The sequence below is a fragment of the Phasianus colchicus genome, chromosome 2, assembly GCF_987193195.1.
Source record: "Phasianus colchicus chromosome 2, bPhaCol1.hap1.1, whole genome shotgun sequence".
NCBI classification, from domain to species: Eukaryota; Metazoa; Chordata; class Aves; order Galliformes; family Phasianidae; genus Phasianus; species Phasianus colchicus.
The window spans coordinates 87837337-87858953 of NC_143437.1; the positions used below are offsets into that span (position 1 = coordinate 87837337).

Here is a 21617-nt window from a genome sequence, read left to right on the forward strand (position 1 = left end):
ATGCAGCACAACCTCTACATTAAAAACACTTTGTTAAGTAAATGATACCTGCACCCCAGGTGCTCCAGTTCCTTAGTGATCATGAAAGATTCAAGAGTGAATATATGTAACTGCTTAGATCTTTAGAAGGGAGAATTTTTACTACATACAACTTGATCTTCAGCACCCTTTTAACAGGTTAGAAATAAAATGCATTTAAAGAAAGCTACTTAGCAAGTAGGGATGGTGAGTAGCCTTACAAGCTAAGTGAATCAACACTTCCTAACAAGCCTTTTTACTGCTAGCCATTTGAGCAGTCAAGACCATACTTACCTGCAGTTGATTTTCTGTTAGAACTAGTTCAGTAAGGCTTTCACAGTCTCCAATTGAATCTGTTAGCTGAATAAGTTTATTCTGATCAACCTTCAAAATTGACAGCTTCCTCAATTTTCCTAGGCAGAGGAACAATACATTTGTTTGGCTTAGTAACTTTGCTTTTATTATAGAGAATCATTCTGCTGAAAAACTTTTAGAAATTCTCCAACACAATTAAATGCTCTTTTTCAGGTAAGATAAAATAGAAGTCAGGTACTGCTCCACTTGGCCTTTGCAATATTTTTTGCAAGTTTATTTAAACTGACTGTAAACTCAATGACATAATAAGCACATTTCAGTATATTTAACTGTATTAAAATTGCAATCTGAGTATTGCCCCATCTCAAGTCAAGAACTAAAAACTAAGTGTCTGCTGGGAAAATTATATACGGGAGAAAAAGTGGTTTTTTTCCTCAATTATTTAATGTTTGTTAACGCTGAGCACCTATGTGGAAAGGCAGCCTCCTAAACATAAACCTGCAGTTCAAGTGGTGCACAGAGCTCTGCACCTGGACGGAATAACCTTGCACACCTGTATAGGCTGGAAAGTGACCAGCTATACAGGAGCCCTGCTGGGAAGGACCTGAGGATTATAGTGGACACCAGATTGGTTATGGATTACCAGTGAGCTGCCACCAGATGTAAATTAAACAGGTTAAATTTGGGAAATTTCATTTAGCAGATAAAATAAGTTGCTGTGTTTCATCTACTGGACACAGGTGAGGCCACATCTGTAAAAGCATGCTCACTTTCATGTCCCAAGCCCCTGCTAATTCAAAAGAAACAGGGGGAAGGCAGTGGAGGTCCAGCACAAAGCTGTTTAGGTAGCTGGGACACTTACGAGCTGAGGCTGAGGGAGCTGGCACTGTCTACTACAACAGAAGGGCAGCCAAAGAGGCAGCAAGGAAGAGCCCACAACTACGTAAAAAACAGCGACAGAGATGACAGAGCCAAACACTTCTCTGCAGTGCTGGTAAGACAGAAATGGCCACAAATTCAAGTGTAGGAGGCCTTAGTGAGACACCAAGAAAAGTTTCCTCACTTGGGGGTGGTGCTGCATTGAAACAGGCAGCCCATGGGGTGCTGGAGCATGTTTGTATTTACAACAAAAGCACACAGAGAAAATGCTACAAAGCACATGGAAATTAGGCTTGGCACAAAATGGCCTGGCCCTTCACAATCACCTTCCCTAGCAATGGATCTCTATTTATCAGGATTCTTAAGAATAGGCAGCTCCTCTTGTTTAGCAGCTGGTGTTACAGACAAACTTCCCTCTCGCAATCTGCATGATCTATACCCTTCCAAAAGATGATACATCACTTATGATGTACAACACTGTACTGACTAGCTCACACCATAAGAAAGGGCTGCTATTCAACTGTAGGACAGGATTCAGCCCACACCCCTAAAATTTAAGTTCTAAAGAAATATTTATCTTTTCTCAGGCTCACATAGCATATGGAGAGAGTGGGGATGTCTGTCCATTCTTTTCCACTTTCTTATTTAAATTCTTTCTCTGCTACAGGATTGAAAAAAGTCCTGGGAAGGAAAAGGCACACTCTCGCACCAAGAGAAATTCTGGATAAATAGCTGATGAGTAGTAAAGAAATAATGTCCCACTAGCTACTTCAGAGGCAAAGATATTTACTTGAGAAAGGAAATCTGTAAACTGTTTTTCAAGTGTTCCAAACCAGAAAGGTTGTAGTTTGGATCCACAGGGGTAAAGGCTGAAAATGGAACAGTCTCCCACTGGGCCCCATACAGGATTAACCACATCGTCCAGCTCAAGATAATTACACATCCCCACCAAAGAGGAGGGTTTTTTTTTGTAGCAATACCATCAGCCAATCTTATCAAGTGACTGACAATATGCTACAAGCTAGAATTTTACAATGTTGAAGAGTTTTGACCATGACTTACACACAGTAAGAACAGTGAGGATATACTAACTTTTATTTTGGTCTAGTAAATACCAAGTGAAGGCCAAAGAAGAATTAAGAGGTAGTCATTATGTAGACAATTAAAATGCTAAATTAATAGTTATGTATTTCATACTAAGCAAAAAAAAAAAAAAAAAAAAAAAAAGCTAAGACAAGCTCATCTCTTACACAAAAAGACAAGACTTCAAAAGACACGGAAATAAATGACTTCCAATTTACAGAGGATTAAGCAGTTCTGAATGATAACATTCATCCTATATTTACCAATGCCATCGGGTAAGACTTGAAGTAAATTCTGAGAAACAAGCAAGTCTGTTAAAGAAGTCAGACCATTAATTTCTTCAGGAAGGCATTCCAATTTATTTTCAGAAACATCCAGACAAAGCAGGTTTTTCAGGTTTCCTACTTCCTGTAACACAAGGTGAAATTTTAGTCACGCTCCAACATGTCACAAAGCAATTTGAAAAATGTGCTACCACAATGAAATTCCAGAAAGAAAAGCAATTCTTTGTATGACCTCTGAAGGTTGAAAGAAATATGGAAGTAAATTTTGAATGATAAACCAACCAAGTTGCAGTTTCTTGTTCGAAATATCACAACTGGCTTTAGTAGCCTTACAAGCTAACTAAGCATACCCAGGCAAGCACCAACCAAAACTGAGTAAAAAAAATCTCAAGGAAAGAACAAAAAGCTGTTTTTTCAGAACTGATTATCAACCTTCACATAATTAAGGTCTGCCCCTCCCAATTAACCTTAGGCAAATTAGGATTAGTCTCTCCTGTCCAATACAGCAACATGCCATGACATCTAGGGATTTCATATCTTCACATCTCCCAGCTGCAACAAATGAAGAAATCGGAATTGGGAGTGTTGCTCTAGCAAGCATCTTTGAAGTGCCAAGTTATACTGCCATCACCTACAATTATGATTACTTAATTTTTACAATGGTAATCTGACAATCAGCTTAAAAGTCTGACAGAGAAATACCTTTCTCCCTATTAAGCATAAGAGCAACCCTCCCATTCCCCATGTGCACATACACCCCTACACGTGCTCTACAATAGTTCACACTTCAGTCATTTAAATGATCTTTGGGAGAACAGAACGATAGGAGGAAGAAGGGAGTTGTCCTTTACTTTCACAAATACTATATTTTCATACATTGACAGCCCTGACTCTAACTGACGGGATGGCTTTTTTTTTTTTAGAAAATGTTTGCCTCTCAAGAGAATCTTTCATTAAACAGACACACAGCTTTTATCCTACAAGTTCATCCTTTGGACATCAAACAAAACACACAGTTACAGCCAGCTTCAACAAAAGCAGCTGCTGAAGTTACTTTTGACCTTTTATGAATGACTATCAGTGTTTAAATAGATATACTCAAAAAATAATTAGGCCAAGCCAACAACCAAGTCAACAAAGCCCACTAAACTGTAACCAATTTCCAAGTTACATTGTTGACAGTGAGATCAATACAGCAAATAACAACAAGCTGAACAAGGAACACGGGAAAGCAGGTTTTAACTTGGCTCTAAATGAAAAAGAAGGAAAAGAAACCCACCCACACATTATAGTTGCTCTTAGGGAAGGGAATTTAGAGTGCTGTAAGCTTTAAATGCTAAGGTCCCTCTTCTATGACTGATGTCAAATGGGGGATTTGCCTCCATAGGTCAAAGTTTCCCTTCATGGCAACAGTTTTACCATTGTTCTACTACTAAATAATGCATCTATGTGGAAGATGACGGCCGAAAACAGTGATTCATTCTCAAAATTGTCGAAACTGGGACTTAGATAGGTATAAAAGGTGAGGATTAGAGCAGTCAGTTAGTGGTTCTCTGATCATCGCACCAAGATCATAAAGAGTACGTCATCCTACAAACAGAACAATGTGTCTATTAGCAAACAATTCCTTCAACAAAAAGTTTAAAATAAAGCGTCTGACAGCACACATGATTATACTTGATAATGTATAATCCCTTGAAGAGGAAATTATTAAAAATCTTAAACATCCAAAGCCAAACCTATGCAAAGTGAAATGAGAAAACAAGCCAATTTTAGATTGTCTCCTTTTAGATATTAATGAAAAGGTTTTCCTTTAAAAGCACCTTCAATACATTATCACTAGAGCCCATTCTTACCTGAGGTATTTCAGCTAATTGGTTTCCATCCAACCAGAGGTCTTTAAGATTGAAAAGTGCACCAATTGTTTCTGGCTATAACATAAAAGGTAATGTCAAGTAACACGGGACATACAAATGAATGACCATCCCATAATTACTATTTGAGTAAAGCAATTCTTACTACAAGCATTACTTAGAGGTTCCACAGCCAAATGCAGCAAGAGTGACTGTCACCACCTGGGAATTCCATCTTACAAACTAATTATTTAATATCCTGTAAGACTTCAGGTGACATGGAACTATCAAATTGCATGCATCCTCTTCCTCTACTGCAAATCCAAGATTCAACTGAGCCAGCTTAATGAAGATTACATACCTCCTGGTATACCTGTCTGCCACAATAAACGACATTGCAACCCTAAAGTTTGCCTCAGCATTATCCCAAAGACTCCCAATTCCAATCTGGAAATACAGTTGAGCTCTGTGCTCACCCTTTCCAGTTCTTGACAAATGCTCGTGTGGTCATTTTGACTGTTAGTTCTAAGCTTGTGACCTTCACACTCTTTCATTTTTTTCATAGAAAGTACTTGTGGGGTACTCTCATTCTCTGGAGAAGAGTTGCAGAAGCTTTTCAGGCAAGATAATACTGCACTGAACAAGATAAAGCAGATATGGGAAGCTCTAACTCACTGCCAAAATGTATCTGTACATATAAAAAGACTTTCCCTTCCATGTATTTTTTTTTTTTTAATTTTGAATATCACATGGCCTATTTAAATTAATTACGTGTGAAACAAGACCAATATGCACTTTCAGTAGCATATTCTCTTACCAAGTGATAAAGTTCATTGTTTCCTAAATCAAGTTCTTCTAGACGCTGCAGCTGGGCAAGTGATCTGTGAGATAAGTCGAAACAAAACCACATCAGACTAAACCAACAGAAACCAAACGTATTTGAATGAGCTCATTTTACTGAAACTTGTATTTCAAATTACTACATATTGCAGACAGTTAATTTTACTGGGCATAGACTTCCTACAGCAATATCTTACTGAAAAAAATAATTTGGTTTGTCAGGATAATTGTATGCTCTTGAAACATAAAACTCAGTATAAGCAATCAGATTATTATCCTTGATTTTAACCATCAATCCTTGGGGTGGACAATGCCACATAGTTCAGTATAGTTGGTTAGACTTATTTCAGGGGGCATTTACTGTTACGCAAGTGAATAAAAATTCCACATTGTGGTCACATGTGACAGTACCTAAAACAGTGCTAATCAAGACTCACCAAATTCATCATTTGTCTTGTCGACCTAACCTATCAATTTCTGTAGAACTTTGGGATGGATTTGAGGATGCAAAGAAGCAAAATCCCAAAGGGATGTAAGAAGTTCTCTGAATGTGATACAAAGCATTAACTTCCTACTTCAAAGGCAGTCTACTGTAAAACTTTTGCTTACCTTTCCCAAAGCTGCAGTAACACAAAAACCAGAGACTTGTCAGTTACATTACTGACACTCCAGATTTTCCAGTAGCAATAAAATTGTCAACATCTACGACAGCTTCTGTCTGACACTGAATGGAGAAACCTAGCTAGCAGTTCATAACTTCTGATCACTGACATTTCAAGTTCCCTGTGGCTCACAGCTATAAAGCACAGCAACATAGGTACTGGGTAGACTGACAGGAAAAAGGGATCCAAACATAACTGGGGAACAGGCAGTGAAGAAAGGAAACTACTCCATTACAGATAGAAACAGCTTCTTCCAAGCAACCAAAAGGGACCCCCAGACTGTAAGATAACTGAATAATCGTACAAAAAAAATCACAAACTACTCAGTCACAATACAGACAGTATAAAAACACTCAATTTTTGTGTCCCCCCAGCAAACCACTGGGGGAAGAGGGGAGCAGAATTCAGCCATCAATAGGTCTGGATTTATATAAAGGATTTGATCTCCAGATTTTTGAAGCTTTTGTTCACTTAAGACCCTAATATGAATATTAATTTGAATTTCATGAAGGTACATATACCAATTCAGAGCCAAAAACTATGAGATCCCAGTATCCTGCCTGAAAAAAGGAAAATTCAGCACAAGAGTAATCCAAACTGCCACTCCCACTGCTGATACTAAGCCTAGCTTAGTTAATGCAGGAAGAAATATCTGACATTAATACATTTTATACAGAATAGCTATGCTCAGGAAAAAAAAAAAAAAAAAACTAAAGAGACCGTAGACTCCAGCAGCTAACCAGTTACATCTACAAAGAATGGATGAAAGTAATTGTTGTTAAAACAAAGCTGCATCTCATAACGGTTGTCAACCTGAAACTGGGTATTTGTTTCTAGTTGTCATTCTGTTTCAGATGCCACCACGTTTTTAATCAGAACATTCTACACTAACACAATCAAACATTTGAAATGTCACTTACTCGGGTAAATATGTCAGCAAATTCTCTCTAAGTTCCAGTGAAGCCAGGTTATAAAGACTAAAAGAAACAAAAACACAAGGACAACCAGTGTTTACACAGTTTATAACAAAAATGTTATGAACCATTATGGTTTTAATTCAATCAAAGCATGATGCAAAGCATACGAAGAGTGGAAATCTTTGCTTGTTTCTCTGTAATACTACAAAATAGAACAAAAGCTGGAAAGTGAACAGACGAAACATAATTTTCCATTTGTTAGGAGAAAATTAATAAACAGAGTATAATCAGGTGAACTGAATTTACACATCTGCTTTCAGAACCCGTCACGGGCTGCAGAAGTTACAGAGCATCAGGTAAACTCATTGCTGTTAGAAGCACAGCACGCTCATTACCGTAAGTGACATTATGCTTCTAAGCGGCTCACTACTCCATATCCCAGGCTTTTACAAACATCACCATAGCAACATTCCGATTTTTCAGGGGTTTATTTATGACTAAATGGAACACAAGGAGTCGGACATTATTCCAACACTATAATCTGCTTTAATCCTCCACTGTCCCAGGGAAAAACACAAATCAGATACAGTGACTACAAATAAGTAGTTCCCTGCAACAGAATATGTTCTCTATTGGTGTGCAGGGAGGAGGACAATATTGTATAGCTTAAATAACAACTATATTAAAAATATACATACATCATCAAATTTGAAACACCTTTAAATCCAAGCCTAAAATATTTGTTTGTATATCTAAGGAAAAAAAAAAAACATGTACAAAGGCTACATAAAGCTGACACTTTTGCTTGCACTTCAAACAATACCAACATACTGAATCACACACAATCATCAGTGCCAGTAAAGAAAAGCAACCAGCATCCTGAATAAAAAGCTCTATTTCGTGACTCCGATGCATCTAAAGAAGCAGGGAAGGCAACATAATTGACGTAATGAGTTATTAAAGCAGACAAAAGATTTTTCACAGATTGAATTTGAATGGTGTCTGAAAAAAACACACCTTACTTCAAGCATCAGTTTTGCAATGCATTCATAAAACACTGAATGAAACCTCAGAGTAGCTCGGACTACATTCTGAACAGTTCTCCCCAGCTTCTAAAATAAGCAAATGTTATCCAATGTGCTTTGCATTCTTACTGAAGAAATACATTTAAAACATACCATATGGGTACAGATATTTTAGTATAAATTATCATAAGAACAATTAAAGATAAGTGAGAATAACTCAATTAATGTCACTCAAAAATCATTTGACAGAAACTAGGTAGTAAGGAAGCCATCATTCCAGTGATACAATCTCAGATCAAAATTATAACACTAAAAGCATGAGTGAAGATGGGACACAGTATCTAACATGCTTGCATAAACCACACCAGCAGAGGGGGAGAGGGAAGCAATGATGGACGACCACTTCTCTCCAGAGCTTTCATAACGTGGGTCTGCTCTCACTCAGCCTACCACCTATGAACTTCAACGTTTTGGTTTATAGGTTTCCTATCCAGAAACTTATTCCAATCTTCCTTCAAATTCTGCACTTTCTCTTCAAGCTCATATTAGGTCAGTCCCACGATCCACTTTCATCAAGAGAACACGAAAAGGACGTACTCCACCAAGCTGCACATAATCTTGTGTTTACAAATCACCCTGCCTCTACTTATCTCCCTCCCCATCACACTGATGTGCCGATGAGTAAAATGGTGCAATAATCTCTTAATTTCTCTTCTTACATCAGACACCACTTCAGCTGTGGTTAAACAGAAATCTTTGTCAGCAAAACAACGTTAAACAGCAAGAACGTGGAAGCCACCTCCGCAGCCTGCCTCACTGTATCATTAAACTGGGACAGGTCAGTGAATCGGCTCAGGAAATTGATCCTCCTTAAAAATAACCCAGTGAAAAAGAATAACACGGATCCCTAATCCAACATACCGTAAATCCCCTTAGACACCTGGGCCAACACAACTGCCGGAAACATGTAAAGAAAGCATCCTAAGCCAGCCATGCCATGAGAAGCCTGCGGGTAGCTGTGGCCCTGGGGATACCCGCTGAGAGCTGCGTTTGAATCCAGCTGCTTATCGTGTGCTTCAGAGTGACTGCAGCCGATCCCAGTCCCACGTTAGGTTCTCTACTTATGCCACCTGCAGGATTATGTCTTCTCACTTAGAGACACAGCTTTCCAGAAGAGAACTTCTTTACTCTGCAGTTACTCTTACTCACAGAGTGCTTACAATTACAACTTCACCCTGGAACAAAACAGAGCCATCTCCCTCCACCCCTTTAATCTATCCTTTGTACTTCTTCCAGGTTCTCAGGTCCAGCCCAAATACAATTCGAACAGACCCCAGTAGGCAAAATGAAGTAATGTTAAACAAAGGCAACTAAGTTTACATCAGCAAAGCTGGTCCATTAGACTGAAATATTATGATTAGGTGGATCTTCCTGAAAAAAAAGAGGCCAGAAAATGTGAGGAAATTCATGATGCTTAAACCTCACAGAACTGCTTCCAGCAAACCTGCGTGTTGCAATTTAAAATGGGAAGACATTATAATTACCAAATAAAATAGCAGGCAAAAATGGAAAAGACGTGCTGATGTACTGGAGCACAAACTTGATATGGTACAGAGGGAAGTCACATCTTTCCCTTATATTTACCAAGAAGTTCTTAGTACTTTCCTGTATTTCCTATATTATACATTCCTATTTTGCTACTTTTAACATATGTTAACAGACAGGACTTTTGGCCACATGCAAGAAAAATCCTTCGTTTCTTGCAATTTTTCAAACACACTGCCTTATTTAATAACACATTCTCTGCAGAAAGTGTATTCTTTCCCCCTTCTCAGGTACGAATAATGGTTTTTCACAACATTCTAATTGAAAGAATTTCCATCTTTTCCCTCTGCCATTAATTTTATGGGTGCATTGTTAGTAGAGTCTTTTTGAAGATTTTCAAAGGAACTAAAAGAAACCATATCTTCACAGTTTCAGAATCTTTCCCTAACCCCAATTTTAATCTAAGGGAGAAATGCAGTCACTGGGGGTTTTTAATATCAATCTGTAAAGCACAGGGGCAGACCTGCCTACTCTGGCAGGAGACACAGCTCTGACAGCAGCTGTTCACAGCCACATTTTGAAAAACAAACATGCTGCAGAGCATTGCAGACTGCTCTAGAGCAAAGAGACAAACAGCTCCCACAGCCCACAAAATCAGAAAATGTTCAAACAAAACATCATCTACATTCTAAAGGGGAAAATAAGCTGAATACTTTTCCGAGGTCACTACTGTAAGAAGCTACAAAACTTGTAAAAGCATTAATATAGTAATAATTCTCACCACAAGAGCTACCACACACACTGAATGGTGTACATGTGTGTGAAATTACTGAGCACAAGGCAACAGCAAAATCAGTCAGAGGATTCAGTAGCTGAAATACAGCAAGGCTTTCCGGATGATTTCCGCTTTAAAGGTGGAATCAAGCAGAAAGTAAAGGTACAACGTGGCTAAAAATGCCACTTTCAGTACAAAACAGATATGTTTATTCTGTGCTGCACTTGAAGTAACTTTAGATGCTGGTGATGACAGCTAGAAGAACAAAAAGAGAAATGTGAAAGCAATAACTGAGAATAAAGCTAAGAGCAACAAAGCAGCCTGTAAATGCCGGAAACATCCTTTCCTGGACATATTTGTCAGGACTTAAGAGAAAATTTCACAATCCAACATGCTCTACAGAAGAGGTATGCCCAGAGAACTTCTCAAATACTCCTTCATGCCAACCTCTGTGGCTTCTCTCAAACAGAGGAAATTCTAGAACAAGTCTCTAACATCTGAATTAAAACAGATTCTTGCTCTTTCAAAGCAAGTTCATTTTTCTTTGGATTAACTGCAGAGAATCTATCAATAACGATGTCCTAGAAAAGTCATTTAAAAAGTGGATGACTGCAGATAACAAAACTCACTGAACTAAACACTTTAACCTATAAATATAAGTTACTAAATACAAACCCGAGATGAGTTCTGCTGGTGCTTTAAGGCACAGTGCTATCATTTTTCTACTTCAGGCAACAGAAAGTCAGCCTTAAGAGTGACAACAGAGAATATCATCAGGCTCATTTTACCCTATCCCTTACCACACCACAAGTGAGTGCTCAAGCCCTGGCTACAGAAGCAAAGGCTTCTGAGGAAAGAATTGGAAAGTACAGTGACATGTGTGCTGTGAAAACAAAGAGAAAGAAATATGAAGGTGGAAAAGGAGAAATGTGAAAATAGCTTAGAAAAAATAAAGATGGAGAATAAGAGAACTAATATGAAATGTAAAGGTGCTTAACTAAAAAAAAAAAAAAAAAAAAAAAAGAAAATCAACAGCCTTCTCTTATTTCATTAATAGAAGCGTCAAGTATTCTGATAAATATGTCAGGAAACTGGCATTGCTGAGTATACAAGAAAAGTCAGACTTTGGGAAACAATCATAGAATGATAGAATCACCAAGGCTGGAAAAGACCCACAAGACCAGTCCAACCATCCACCCATCACCAATAGTTCTCACTAAACCATGTCACTCAACACAATGGCCAAATGTTCCTTGAACACCTCCAGGGTCGGCGACTCCACCACCTCCCTGGGCAGCCCATTCCAGTGCCTGACCACCCTTTCAGAGAAGTAGTATTTCCTAATATGCAGCCTGAATCTTCCCTGGTGCAGCTTGAAACCATTCCCTCTAGCCCTATCACCAGTTACATGAGAGAAGAGGCCAACTCCCAGCTCGCTACAACCTCCCTTCAGGTAGTTATAGAAAGCAATAAGGTCTCCCCTGAGCCTCCTCTTCTCCAGACTGAACAATCCCAGCTCCCCCAGCCGCTCCTCATAAGGCCTGTGCTCCAGACCCCGCACCAGCTTTGTTGCCCTTCTTTGAACTCGCTCCAGGGCCAAAACAATGGAGCAAAATTTCATGAGGTGAAAATGACAAATTCTTGCAGAAATCCAATTTGCACCTTTCCAGCATGCTTCAGTTGACTAGGGAAATGCAAAATCTTAAATGCAGTTTTGGAAACAGCAACTAATAAAGGAAGACCTTTTCCTCCCCACATTTCTAAGATTGCAAAGAGAAACGAAAGATGGGAAAGTTGGCATAGTCTTCATGTCCATACGAAACAAAGGCAAGTCCTACCAATAAGAATGATTCTGGGCACAGGAAGAGTCATCATTAACCTGACAGATAAAGGAGAAGTAGCAGTCCATAAGATGCTTAGAGCTCCTATCTTTAATAAGTCCTGTAGCGAAACACTTCACATGGGCAGTATGAGGATGGTTTTATTAAGGATGTGAGAAATAATAAGATATCAAAACTAACCTGCTGTAATATTCAAACGAAGGCATTCAGAAGCAGTGGGAGAAGTAGATGAGGAAAATAAGAATGTCTTCTCAGAAAGTAGCAGTACCAGTAGTAGTAGTACAGGTACATCCCTGTAGTAGTAGTACAGGTACATCCCACTGGGCCAGCACCCAGATTGCTAGATTGGTCCTGCCCCTACACCTTTACAGGAGCAAACATTCGGCCACAACACTGAGGTAGGAAGGAAAGGAGTTTAAACTCAGCATCCCATCTTTTTTTTGAGCAAATAAGCAACACGTCAGTCTTCCTGTCTGCCAAGGGTCTTCCAAGACACCAGAGGCTAACTAATACTATGACATCAACAAACAAAGTATATGGAACAAGTGTTGTATTTACATGCACCGCAGCCCATTCCCCCTGTGCAAAGGAAACACGTACAGCCCTGTCCCAGGACACAGCAGTTATGTGACTCCTCTGACAGGATCCTACCAAGCTACTCCCATCCCACACAGCTTGTGGCTGCAGACTGACAGTTCACTCAGCACTGCAGGCTTAGTGCTGCCACAGAGTCTGAACAATCAGCTCCATGGCTGTTTTTGGCATAAGGTCACTTTCAACACAACAAAAGTAATGCTACCTTTGCAAGGAACAATTGCGCTTCTCAAATTCCCTATGGTTCCATTAGCATATAACCATGAAGTCTGTGGTCTATACTTTCCCAGTACCTATTTTACCCCTTTTTTTAAAATGACTAAATATTATACACTTAGAACAACTGCTTAACATTGACATAATTAGGCAAAGTCACCATGACATAACTTTGAAATTCATATCTATTGTACCATAACTTATTACTAAGTACAGAATTGCAGCCAGCTTTTTGATCTCAAGACATTTTATTTCTCCAAGAAGTCCAGTTTAATCTGAAAGCTTTTGTTTCCTCCTCTAAATGTCAGTTTTAACCAGTCTCCTGCCTTCATGTTTGGCTCCCCTTCAGTTACAGCAACCAGTTCTATAGTGTGCATGATAAGGGAGAGCTCTAATGAATTTTTGCAAGAAAATACAGAAGAATTTAAAGAGACCTTAGATCCATACCATGCAATTAGGAAGTGTTTCTTACAAATTTTTAGCTACTGAATCCTACAAATTTCTAGGTGAGCCAGAAACTACAGCAAGTATTATTTTCCTTTATGAAAGCACTCGGCCATTCAAAGCATACTTTCCTCATATATGTAAAGTCCTACTGTTCCATCTCTGAATATGTCATGTTATAAGAACTGCAACGCAAGATAACTAGGTTTAGTTTTGATTAAACTTATTATATATGCTCATCAGCATGCCTGAAGAGCATTCATGCAAAGTCATTCTTTAAGACCATTTACCTTCCTTCTTTCTAGAGGCAAAGCCACTTGAAGTAACTTCCAATAAAGTTAAACTCTATTTTCTGCTCAAAATTACTTATATAAAATACCAGGGAAAGGAACAATAGTTTTCTCTTTCTTTAGCAGTCCATCCCCAGACTTAAGAAGCAGGATAATGATCTAGTAAGAACAACGAGAAAATGTGAAAGAAAAGACTTGTGTTCCTTAAACTTGCCATTTTCTACGGCGCTGTGAAAAGCAGATACTACTTACAAACAGTGCTTCCTTGGAGAACTGACTTTAAATAGCCACAGAGGAAAGTAAAGATGGCAATTTTGTCATTCTAGACTTCAACAGAAAGTTGAAAGACATAAAGCTAGAGGGAGCACATTTGAATCATCAGTTTCTTGTATCAAACTTTCAATACAATTAGCTTGTAAAAAAGCTGCAGATCTTCCACAATGGGAAATGGAAAGCTAACCAACATTAGTATCTTAAAAGGCACTAAATGGAGGTAAAACTGGATAGACAACTTAGCACAAGTCACATCCCAATTCTCAAAAGGGAGCAAAGTTCTACAGTTTACGACCAAGAAACTCCCTAAATCCATTACAGAGGTAGCCTAAACTGCTAAGAAAGGTTTTCTGCATACACTTAGTTTCCAAGTTGCTGGAATCAGTTGTACTCTCCCCATGTGCACAGCAATAAGCATGGCCCAAAGACAGGGAAACTGAACTCAGTATGACCTTCAAAAGGGATCAGTAAGAGGCAAGAGAGATATTTGTAATTACAGCACAGCCTGTTCACTTCTGAATTCACTTTCTTCAAGTCACTTATCAAGATTACTCAAACAGTATGGGGACACTAAACCAATTCACTGTTACAAGATTTCATTTTGAAAACCTCTTCCATTCCACTCATACAACACTAGTTTTCCACTATTTAAACAAAATCTTGAATTACTTCCAAAAATAATTGCTGAATATACGTGAAATACATCTTCTTTGTGTAATACAAGATGTAATACTTATTTAAAGGCCAGATGGCCCTGCATTCACTATTGTATTGTTGAACAGTAGTCCTGAAATAAATTTTCAAGTTTCTTAAAATTCAGTTTTGCCATTTAGGAAGCAGCTGTGATTAACACTGACTGTTCCACCTACTCAAACTCTGAAAATATTTCTTGTCATGTTAAATTCAGATTAGCCAGAGAGAAAAATTTTGCTACTATTTAAATCAGCCTAGCCAGGCCACATATAAACAGTTCTTCTTGTTTGCAAGATAGGCCTCCTCATCACTTTTGTTGTATCACGTAAAATCTTACTATTTTAAGTAAGCTAACCCTTAATTTTGACTTGCTCTAGGCAACTTTGAGAGCTTTTCTCACTCTGAGCAATGCTACCAAAGGTATAATCTACACTTGTGATATTGTAGCACATGCTAAGAAAAACACAGCCAAAGACTGGCCCAGGAATTGTTCAGCAAAATAAGCATGCCACTGATCTGCTTCTGGATCACGTGCATCAAGAGCATCACCCTTGCCTTTCAAGATCTTTTATTCTCCAGACTATCCTATTCAGATCATCATTACAGACTGTGAATTCAGATGTTGCTGAAAACCTCTAGAATTAAAAACATATCTATTAAAAAATCATGCTTAGTGACTTTGTTTCTCTAACATGAAATTTGGATACTTGTGGTTCCATGACTCTCAAAAGGCATGCCTATAACAAACCTTTCTGCATAGCATTATTCCTAAGTGCTCTAACAGTTGCTCTACGCTTCTCATTATGTTCATTTGTGTTACAAAATGCACATACTAGCTGCAGACATCAGGAGGAAAATTTCTCTGCTTACCTGGTAATTAATTCCCTTTCAGTAGTAAGGTCCACAGATCCATTCAGCCTGCTTGCAGCTTGGGGGTAAACCAGACTCATCAGTCATTGGCATCAGAAGAATATCCCTCCCACCTAAATAAATTCTCACCTCCCAATTATAAAAATTTCTAATGCCAAAATAATGCTATTCTGCTTTCCAGCATCGCAGACTGTACAGTTCTCTGAAGAAAGTGGGGCTACAAATCATGGGGATACTACAAATTATGCTTAGGCATAGGCAAGACTGACAAAAAAAAAAGCTAAAGGTTAGATAAGAGCTAGATGTTTCATATGCTGATGGGCAGAAGCCCTTAAATCATAACTTCAAGTACAGTGGTAGAGTTATGCACTTTACTTCAGCCAAAAAGAAAGCTGTACCTGCTAATTTTATTGTCCCCATGCAGTCAGACAGAAAACTAAATCCTTTCAGCAAGAAATGCCTATTTGAATGTTGTTTTGGCTAGGGCAGATTCCTTTTGAAGCACAGATCTGAAAGCCCAATGCTAGATTAAACATCAGAGACTCACATAAAGGCTTTCAAAGATATCTGGACTTCATTCAGGACCAAAGAACCACAACTAAATAAACATACAGTGATGACAAACAATCTGTCTTTTCTTTTGAGATATTAAATCATGAGTGCACAGCATGAAAATCTTTGTTGGTAAAAAGGCAGTATCACATTGTAGGGTGGGAGGAACTAATTCTGAGGTCAACATTATGAAATTAATACATAAGGATGGAATGTGCTTGGGAAGTTCGTATGTCTGATCATTCATAACACTGTAAGGCATACCTGAGGAAGGCTGATAGACACCTTGATTCCTGAATTTCAGAAACAAGCTGTGCCCTGTGTTCTGAATGTCACATAAATAAGGAACTACTGAAGACAGACTCTGGAAGCAAATAGAAATTCCTAAATGCTACCCATGGCAGTAAGAATGACCACACTTGCTCATTGAGCAGCTCTACCATCACAAGGAGAATACACAGGGAAATCAGTCTTGCTTCATTAGGCTGAGAAACAATGAAAGGACACTCCCACTAACAGCTTAAATTGTGTAATCTGTTTCTCTGAACGGTTCGCCTCGGTAACAGGAAAACTCCTGTCTAAGATAATTATTAGCTTTAATAGCTCACATACATTCGCACTCACTATTTTACTCCACATTAAACATCGCAAATCACAGAGAAACACAAAAAAACCCAACACTGCTTACATTATAACATCTTGTCTGTTACCACGTCCCAAAGCAGAGCTTACTAAAAAGAGATGTGACACAATAAAATTATATACAAGGCACAGGCTTCAAAAAGGAAAGGTTTTAACTAACGAGGGAAAACTTCTAGCACGTATACTGGCAATTGATAAACAGCCTGAATTGGTCACACAGCTGATACACACTGAGACCATCCATGCATAAGAAGACAAAAGGGAATAGAGAGGCCTTGCCCATGTTCTTCAAGCATCCACTTGGGACCCTTAAATACACTCAATTTTGGCAACACAAAGGAAAAGAAAAACTTGAAAAGGCTATGCAGAAGAATTATTAAAGGCACAACAAAAATATAAACAGCAACTTTACATATCAAAAGCTAGAATACATTATGACACTTGCCTGAGACAGCAAAGCTGATCATTGATATTCATCTTACACATCAGACAATAGGAAAACTGGATTGGATATTTGGAAGACCTGCTTCCACAAAGAAGTTCCCCACAAGTGAAATGTGAGTCTTCTGATCACTATCCCACACTGAGTTGTATTGGTCTCAAATTCAGTCACTGACTGTATAAGGTGATTTTCCAGACTCTAAGGCCACAGAAATGTAGGATGCTTTTTCCTAATTTTCCAAATCTTCTAGTGGCCAAAAGACCAATAACAAGCACACAGACTCCAGGTTTTTCCCTAAGCACAACCATACTAGAGTAACTCACCAATATGCCAGTATGTACTTTCTTGCTCAGGATTTTAACTGATCTTACGTAAAGCACATAGCCCAAGTCTATTCCATTAAATAATAACATGGATCTTAATGCAAAGCACAAAGGAATTCCAGCAAGGCATTTGTAAACATATCCAAACACCTGGAAGAATCTTTTTTTCATCTCTTCAGCCAGAAAGAGACACTTAGCATGACTTTCTTTCAAATATCTAGCATCTTGAGGGTCCCAGAAAGGGCAGGAGAAAATGAACAGAGAAGGGAAAAAGCAGCACAAGTGTGCTGTCTTTGGAGAACCCACAGACCATTCCATTGCTTTTACCAAAACATAAGGCAGTCAACTGGACCAAATTCACTTAAATGATGACTTCATGCTTAAAATAAACTGTAAAACTTTTGTGAAATAAAAAGGAAAAGCTGCATCTTTTGGTATCCAGACTGAAAAAAATAATCATATTATTTATAGATGTCAGTTTATTAACAAAAAATGTTTATGAAATTCACACTCAGTGGTAAATGTAATGTAAGAACTTTAAGCTGCAGTTGTAATTGACTGCAAACAAGACCTTTCAATCATTTCTAACTATAGTTAGACAGAATATTTTTCTCTTTGTCAACACTGTCTGAAATTCCTTCGTTTGAAGGAGAGAAAAGGAGCACTGTTCTGTTATTTATCACGAAGTGTGATGCATTTAAAAATAAATAAATAAAATCACCAGATTCAGATCATTTGAATGTATTCCAGGAAGATCAACATTCCCCAATAGATGTCAGGAACAATTAATGTTTTTGTGGGACGTGTCATTATTTTCCCTCCTGTTCTGTTAATATCCTTCTATCTTGGAAAAGTCCAGATTTAGTTCCCAACTGCCATATTTCTTTCTACTCTGAATACCTGACGAGCCAAAAACAAAAGCTCAACACATTTGTCCCTGCTCCTTTAAGCATAAATCTAATTAACATAAATTTCTGCTAAAAAAATTCAAGTGTTTTTTGTATAAATAAAATATACATAACTTCAGAAAGCTATCCTGGGTGCGTTTGTCAGACTGAAGTAGACCTATCAGGTTTGAATAAAAGCCTAGTCCTCCAGGAAAATCCACCAGGAACAAGCATATGGCCCTTCCTGATGCAAAACAGAATCCCAGGGTTTTAGCTTCAGCAGTGACAACTGACTTTGAGGAAGAATGGGTTACACTGCTGTGTTCTGTAACAGCTTGCATAAAGGTTTAAATAGTTTCACAGCACATCCTTAGACTGTTTAGGATCAATAATATAAAAATTATTACACATATTCTTCTATAGTTCCACATACTGACATTTCTGCAAATGCCTGGTATTCCCGTTTTAACCAAAATTGTTTCTATTCATTCACTCCTAAAGAGAGCTTACTACAGCCACATTTGTCAAATGACAGACAGGCTAAGCAGGGAGATAGAGCCACAGCAGTGACTTGTCAGGGAAGCCAGTGACCTTCCTCCAGGTCTTAGTTGTAAAGCAGCAGTCTACTTTAAAATCTGAAAATCATTTCAGCTTGTCACGTTTCCCGTACTCATTTTCAGAATCAGGAAAGATCCAAAACTTTAGCCCTAGGTTTTCAGTAACTGAAAAGTTTGAACAAATCTGTTCTTAGCTGTCACTACTATGAAAAGCTGCATTTAAAGTTCTGTGAACTTGTTGTAGAAAGGGAAGAATGTCACAGAAGCCCCAGCCCACGCCATTTTTAATAAGACTTTGTCATAGTCAGTGGGCACACATTAGCTGTACCTGTTAGTGCTTGTGGAATGTTTCAAAAGATATTTCCTACTTCTATTGCTCCTGGACTGGTGCCCACTGACAGCTTTAATACTCACAGGAAGTGGCTATAGCAATGCTGGTCTGGACTTGACTAAACTGCAGAAGCTCTTAATAAGATCCCTTCTGGAGGACTCTTCTATTTATAAAGTTGGGTTTTAATGATTGTTAGGAACTAAGCTGGCTCCCCAAAGAATCCTTGTTAAAAAACACTCCACTTTATGAAAGGATGTCCAAGATAAATAGGCCTCTACTGTTAGAGGACTCAACATCCAAGTTGTTCTTCCTGTGTTCCTAGGCTTTCTGAGGGAAGAAAGAGATCAAAGTGTTTGAAGTTGTTCAGTACATGGAAACTTAGAATAATACAGGCACAGTAACCATAAAGGCAGGTACAGAGAGACACGGAGAACAAACTATCACATGTTGCCAGAAAGTTCCATTTCTCTAAAATGGATTTGCCAGGGCCAAATACTAAAGACGTCCCCATAATGAGAAACTGGACAAATATGTGGATCAGGATTCATTATGTCTACCATTAGACAAACCACAATCTAGAACCCAGGAAATCCCCTGAACCAGAGGATGGTAAGAGGAGTAATCAAACATGCATTTTTTCTTAATCCATATCAGTATAGCTGTAGAAGAAAGGTGGGCTAAATGTGCCCTTGGTCTAAACATTCTCGTATGTTTAATTAAGGAGATGTGGGATTACCTTTTCTTCTTCAAATCTCTCCACTAAGAGAAGAGAGATTCCTGTTTTGCAAGCGTGGATTTTGTTACTATCAAAAAGAGACAAAGGAAGTTCACTTTACTTTTTTGTGTTTCTGCTTTAGAATTCTGTCCCTGCAATGATGCTCTACTTTCCAGAATTAACAAACATCTCAAAAGCTTATCAAATTTCATCTTAAGAGTTGTGTTGTGAATTTCCTTCTCCACGGTTCTCACTGGAGTTCTTTCAGAACCAAGCTGCTGCTATGGTTAGGAGCCCTCTAATTTCCAGCCTGATCATAGCCAGCTTTTACCCATTTGTTCTTGTGCCAGCACTATCTGGTTTTGAGCTAAGCTGCAAGCTGGCTGACATGTTTACAATAACGGATCAATGGCCTTTACTACAAAAAAGGAAAGTAAAAGGTCAATTCTGCATCATAAAACATCTATTTAATTTTGCATTTAAAAATCCAAGTTCATCCAAATCCCTGAAAACAGAGCCTAAATATACACACACGATTCAGATTCTGAATTGACTTGCTAACGGTAAGCGAAAATGCAAAGAGTTTCTTTTTTAACAGACTGATTAAAAAAAAGCACAAAGCTGTAAATGACTTCATAGGTATATCACATTATATACAATTATGCATGTGACTTACACGGTATGCGTACCAGGAAAGAAAATAAATAAAATAACAAAAAGGCTAAAGAGCACTTACTTCCCAATGTTTTCAGGTAGTGCTTGCAGAGAGATATCATTTACTGAAAGACACGTTAGATTCTGTAATTCAGGAAAGCTTTCGGGCAACCTATGGAGATATTAATTCAAGTTTAGGACTTCCAGCATAAGTATTCACATTAACAGAACACACAGAGGAAAAAAGAACATGCTGCAGAAAATTAGAGTCTTTTTAGCCAATATGCACAGAGAAAGGAAGGAATGTCTATGTTCCAGCATGAATCTTGAAAAATTCTAAAAATCATAGTAAGAAAAAAGCATTAATCTCTTTTCCTTGCCTCCAATTTGCCACGTTACAAAGCTATATACATATAGCTGCATTTAAAGCATTACAAAAAATTACACTTAAAAAAATATTCTGCTGGTATTTTCCTGCATCTGCTAGATGGTAAAATAATTAAATCAATTACTTTGATTTAAGCTTCAGTTATGTACATGCTTACAGCAGGGCCATTTTGTGTTAGATACTAGGCTGTTCTTCACTTACTGCTTTTTGAAGAAACGCTCTGTTCACCAGCAAGACAATGTTCTGTTGTTACAGCATTTCACATGTACTAGTCCACAGCACAACAGCTTGCAATCCCTCTCCTCTCACATTATAAAAATGCTAGCAACACTTCCAAAATACCTAAAGCCTTCAGGTCCAACACCCATTTTTCTGCACTGCTTGGCTTTCCTCTGCTCACACTGAAGAACTCCTTCACCCTCACCTGCAGGCAGCCAGGTTGCACCAAACCTGATCCCCAGAGCATACAACCTAAACTCAAGCTGTAGTTTGGTTCCTACTCCCCACACCACCCAGCTCCAGGCACACGGTATAATCCACAGACCACTAGCAAACTGGAGATTCAAGTGTACGGGTAAGCACAGCTGTGTGTGATGGGGAGAAGGGAACGAGACAAATTACAAATTCTCGTGTGCTCAACCCCATACCATGCTGTTGGTCATTTTCTGTCTTTCATTAACAAAACATGTTTGGTATCTCTACAATGTGA

General features: G+C 38.4%; 1 protein-coding gene across 3 annotated transcripts in view; it reads right to left on the minus strand.

Moving 5' to 3' along the window:
• Window positions 1–21617, minus strand: part of LRRC1 (leucine rich repeat containing 1) — an 89522-nt gene that overhangs the window by 41417 nt on the left and 26488 nt on the right. For all 3 annotated transcript variants that reach the window (XM_090136272.1, XM_031610740.2, XM_031610741.2), the window contains exons 4-9: window positions 20603–20692; window positions 6855–6911; window positions 5250–5313; window positions 4436–4510; window positions 2559–2703; window positions 313–431 (exon numbers count right to left, since the gene is read on the minus strand). In XM_090136272.1, coding sequence (XP_089992398.1) covers window positions 313–431; window positions 2559–2703; window positions 4436–4510; window positions 5250–5313; window positions 6855–6911; window positions 20603–20692 — 550 coding nt within the window. The remainder of the gene's footprint in view (window positions 1–312; window positions 432–2558; window positions 2704–4435; window positions 4511–5249; window positions 5314–6854; window positions 6912–20602; window positions 20693–21617) is intronic.